At 56.2% G+C, this 4,017-nt stretch overlaps 1 protein-coding gene across 1 annotated transcript; it reads right to left on the minus strand.

Moving 5' to 3' along the window:
• Positions 1 to 287: 287 nt before the first annotated feature.
• On the minus strand, positions 288 to 3,380 carry RFXANK (regulatory factor X-associated ankyrin-containing protein; the record flags this gene model as incomplete). Its single annotated transcript, XM_010072961.1, has 7 exons — positions 288 to 454; positions 799 to 879; positions 1,073 to 1,139; positions 1,658 to 1,783; positions 2,648 to 2,748; positions 2,918 to 2,983; positions 3,287 to 3,380. Coding segments are annotated over 7 exons (594 nt in total), but the record flags the coding sequence as incomplete, so codon positions are not given.
• Positions 3,381 to 4,017: the final 637 nt, after the last annotated feature.

A 4,017-nucleotide genomic window follows, 5' to 3' on the forward strand; every position in this document is an offset into this window, starting at 1 on the left:
CTTTGAAGAGGTTAGTTGGCCCAGTTTCCCTTGCAGCTCCCCAGTAGCTGGTGCTGGGATTGGCGGAGGCAATGGACAGGGCTCCACACTTTCCAGTTTTATTTCCAATAATGCAAAACCTGAATGCACACACGCACGAAGCCGCCGAGCCCCGACGGGGCAGAAATGCGGCTGCCCTGAGGAATGAGTGTTCCCAGGTGCGAGGCACTGCGGCCGTGCCAGCTCCCGGAGAGGCACAGATCCACCGAGGGCAGGCAGTTCCTGTTCTCTTTGCTCGAAGCATCGCGCTGCTGCCTGTTTTGGGACGGCTGGGTGAGGCTGCGGTGGTCCCGGGAGAGCTCTCCACCAGTCGGGAGATGCGCTGGTGCTGCAGCCTTGCAGCGCGAGCTGCTGCCTCACTCCAGCTCCTTGTTCTGAAACAGCTTGAGGATGTGATTTTCAATAACCTGTTGGACTAACGGAGGAGAGAGAAGTGAAACCCAGGGAAGCCAAGCCTGTGAGAAGCCAGTACCGCTGTGGGCAGGACCTGGTCACCATTTTGCTCCCATTTTCCAGTGGGAAAGCCAAAAACCCCTTTCTCCAGGGGCCTGTCCCACCTTCCCTGTCCCAGCACAGCTCTGGTTTGGAGTGGGATCAAGGGGAACAGACCCATCTTGATTTCTCTCGCTCAGTTTCTCTGCGTGACAGAGCGGCGGAAGGTCCAAAAAAGCCCCAAGCAAGGCTGGAAGCTGGGAATTGCCTGGAGGCTTTTTGGGGAGGGAAGGCAGGGTTCCCTGTCAGGCCAGAGGGGACACTTGCCTTTCTTGTGTCCCAGGGCCACGGCCAGATCCATCGGGGTGTAGCCAGAATCCGCCTCGGTCGTCAGGTCGGCACCACGAGCTGCAAGCAGGCAGTGATCAGGGCACGGCACTCCCCTGCCGACACAGCGTCCCCTCCATGCACAAGGCGAGGGGACCCCCAAAAGGTGCCCGTCCTGGCTGGGCAGCCCCCCATGACACCCCCAGGCTGCTCAGTTTCTCCCCCCAGCGATTCGAGGCCAAGGACAGGACAAAGCACAGATCTTGCCCGTTACCTAGTAGGGCCTCGACACACTTGACGTGGTTGCCACGCACGGCGTAGAGCAGAGGAGTGCCGCCGTTCTGCGGGGAAAGGGAAGGGGCTGTGTCACTGCCGGCCTCGCGTGGGGCTCTGCTCCCCCACCTCCTGCATCTCCCGGAGCGGAAAGTCCCCGACCCACTGGGATCCCCTTTCCACCCTCTCCCAGCTCCGTGCTGGGTGTTTTCTCGCAGAGCAGCTCTGCACAGGTTCTATTTTCTGTATGCAATACAGTAACTTTTAAATTGTGTCATTTTAAAGAGAACCTTAAGTTCTGAGCGCTGTTTCCATGTGGCTGGTAACATCACCAGCGTGAGCAACTGAGGAAACCATTTAAAATTATTATCCAGATTAATTTCTCGAAACAACCGCATGAGCAAGCAAATGAGCGCTGCGAGCCTGGGAAGCAGCTGGGAGAAAGGCATCACTGCTAGCTCAGCCCAGAACGATGTGAATTCGCGGCTGCTTTTTGAAACAAACTTTGTGGAGCCCCGTCCCAGACTTGGTGTCGCTCCCAGCGCTGGCACGGTCCCTGCAGCAGCCCGTGCCCGGCGGCACTCACCCAGTCGTAGATGTTGATGTCCACGTTCCTCTCCAGCAGCATGATGACGATGTCGGTGTAGCCGCCCATGCTGGCCAGGGACAGGGCGCTCTCCCGCTCCTTTGCCAGCGCGTGGGGGTCAGCACCCTGGGGACGATATTTTAATCATCAGCAAACATCTCAGGTGAGGACTTAAAAGCCCTTCTCCAGTGTCAGTGAGCTCAGCCTGATGGTTCCTGTTCCTCAGCCCTTTTCCCATCACCAGTAATGGTGTTACCAGCCCTGTCTAGATGCCTGGACAGCATCCACCCTCTCTTTCGCTACTGATTTACCTAGAAAACCTCCCTGTCCTCCAAGCCCTGCCAGCCACGGACCTCTCCTGGACTTCATGACATCCTTTACCAACGTATCACCTCGTTTATTTTAGGTTCTGTTTGTCTCTCGGGTAATACACCGACATTTGGCTGCTGTGCCAGGGTTTGGCTGGTGCTTATGTGGCGTGAGTGCTCGCTGATCGTTGGACACACGTGGATGATCGTTGGACACACGTGGATGTGGGACTGAGCTTTGGGGAGCAGCTGGATCCAGAGCGCAGGCGGATCTGGTTCCTGCTCACCCCAGGACAGTCCTCATCTGCGAGCCCAGCACTCAAGGACGACGCAGCAATGAGTTCATTAACTGCAATGACACCTCGGCGAGCACATTTCCTGGCAGATTACAGCGCCCAAGTGATAAGCCTGATCTCAAATTACCAATAAGCAGATATTTAATTACAAACAGTTATTGCTAGCTGTGAGATAAGGCTCTTCACGCTCCTGACTTAGCTCACAGCCCAACGGGGAGCAGCATCCGACAGCGGCTGAGCTGTTAGCTCTGCAAGCGCGTCCTGTTTGGTGCCGTGGGACAGCTTGGCTGAGATGGTGCCCGGACGGTGCTGGACAATTTGGCAGCCACCAGGGTTGGAGATGGGAAGTCTCCTGTTAACGAGGTGCTGTGTGAGCGTGGCCTTACCCATTCCAGCAGGTGACGGACTGTTTCGATCTCTCCGAAGGCTGCAGCCCAGATCAGCGGTGTGAAACCTCTCTCATCAGGTTTATTTACCAAGTTTTCACCTGCACAAACAGGATGAGACATGGTAAATAAGGAAGGTAAAGCCTCCTCTACTCCCTGTTCCCCAAGTAAATCCAACAAAGGCTGTGGAACCGAGCCGAGGGTTTATCAAAAGGCATCTGGCAGGACTCTGCGTGGTCTGGGGTAAGAACCCAATGAAGAGATGTGTACCTTTCCGAAGGTGCTCCTTCAGCTGGCTGAGCTCTCCTTGGGCAGCGAGCTGGTGGATAGACAATGCTGGGGGACAGAAAGAATTCCCCCATCAGGACAAAATGTTTCCCCAGAGCAGCACCCACCGTCTGTAGGTGTGTCCCTGCAAGTCTGGGGTGGTGGTGGCTGAACAGCTCCTGTCTGAGCCCCAAACAACCTGATGGGTAACTACCACCCTCCTGCCGTACCGCAGTGGGGACAGTCAGCCATGGCGAGTGCTGAGAGTGACAGCACTGTAGGGAGCAGCCTGAGGAACCACTCCAGCGGACAGGGAATAGCGTGGCAGCAGGAGAGGGGGGATCTCAGCCTGCTCTGCCCGGCAGTACTCACTGTCCAGCGTGGCCGGGAGGGCTGAGACCTCGTTTCCTCGCTGCCTGTTCGTCAGCGTGTTCGAGTGCTTCAGGGGGAAACCTGTTCCAGAGAGAGGAGGGAGTCAGGACACATCTCCTCCCTGCACAGGGAGGAACTACACTGACTCGAGGCCCAGAACCTCATGAAAGCTCAGGTCTCATGCCACTTATCTGAAGCTGTTCCCTCCCATCCCTGGCAAAAACCGAGTCCTGCAAAAAAGGAATTATTCCCTTGCCAGTAATGAGCCTGGAGGCTGAGGTTTGACCGGCGTGCAGGGACCAACAGCTGAGCAGGGAAAATAAAACAGCCCAACAGCCGCCCCAGGGGGGGCAGGGTCCATCTAGGGCCCTGTGGGAGGCAGGGATCTGGCGTTAATGGCATAATTGCGCACGATATAGTGCAGAGGACAACCTGGGGGATGCACTCAAGTTCATCCTCATATTTCATACCCTTGAATTGCTCCACTTGGAACTCTCAATGTGTTTTCAACAAGCGATTCGTAGTTTAATGAGGAAAGTACATGGAGAGAGTCTGCCACCTCTGGTTCCGCTGCACGGAGCTGCAGCGACCTCTCACTGCTGGCATGAGTCATCAGCAAGGTCTGGAGTTGGACTTGGCCTTGCCATGTTACGGGAGGGACCGGCAGCAGTAAAAGACTTTTTTTCTAGCTGCCTTTGTGGGGTGAGAGACCCAGATGACCTCTCCCACGC

Source organism: Pterocles gutturalis, unplaced genomic scaffold (assembly GCF_000699245.1).
Source record: "Pterocles gutturalis isolate BGI_N339 unplaced genomic scaffold, ASM69924v1 scaffold22906, whole genome shotgun sequence".
NCBI classification, from domain to species: Eukaryota; Metazoa; Chordata; class Aves; order Pterocliformes; family Pteroclidae; genus Pterocles; species Pterocles gutturalis.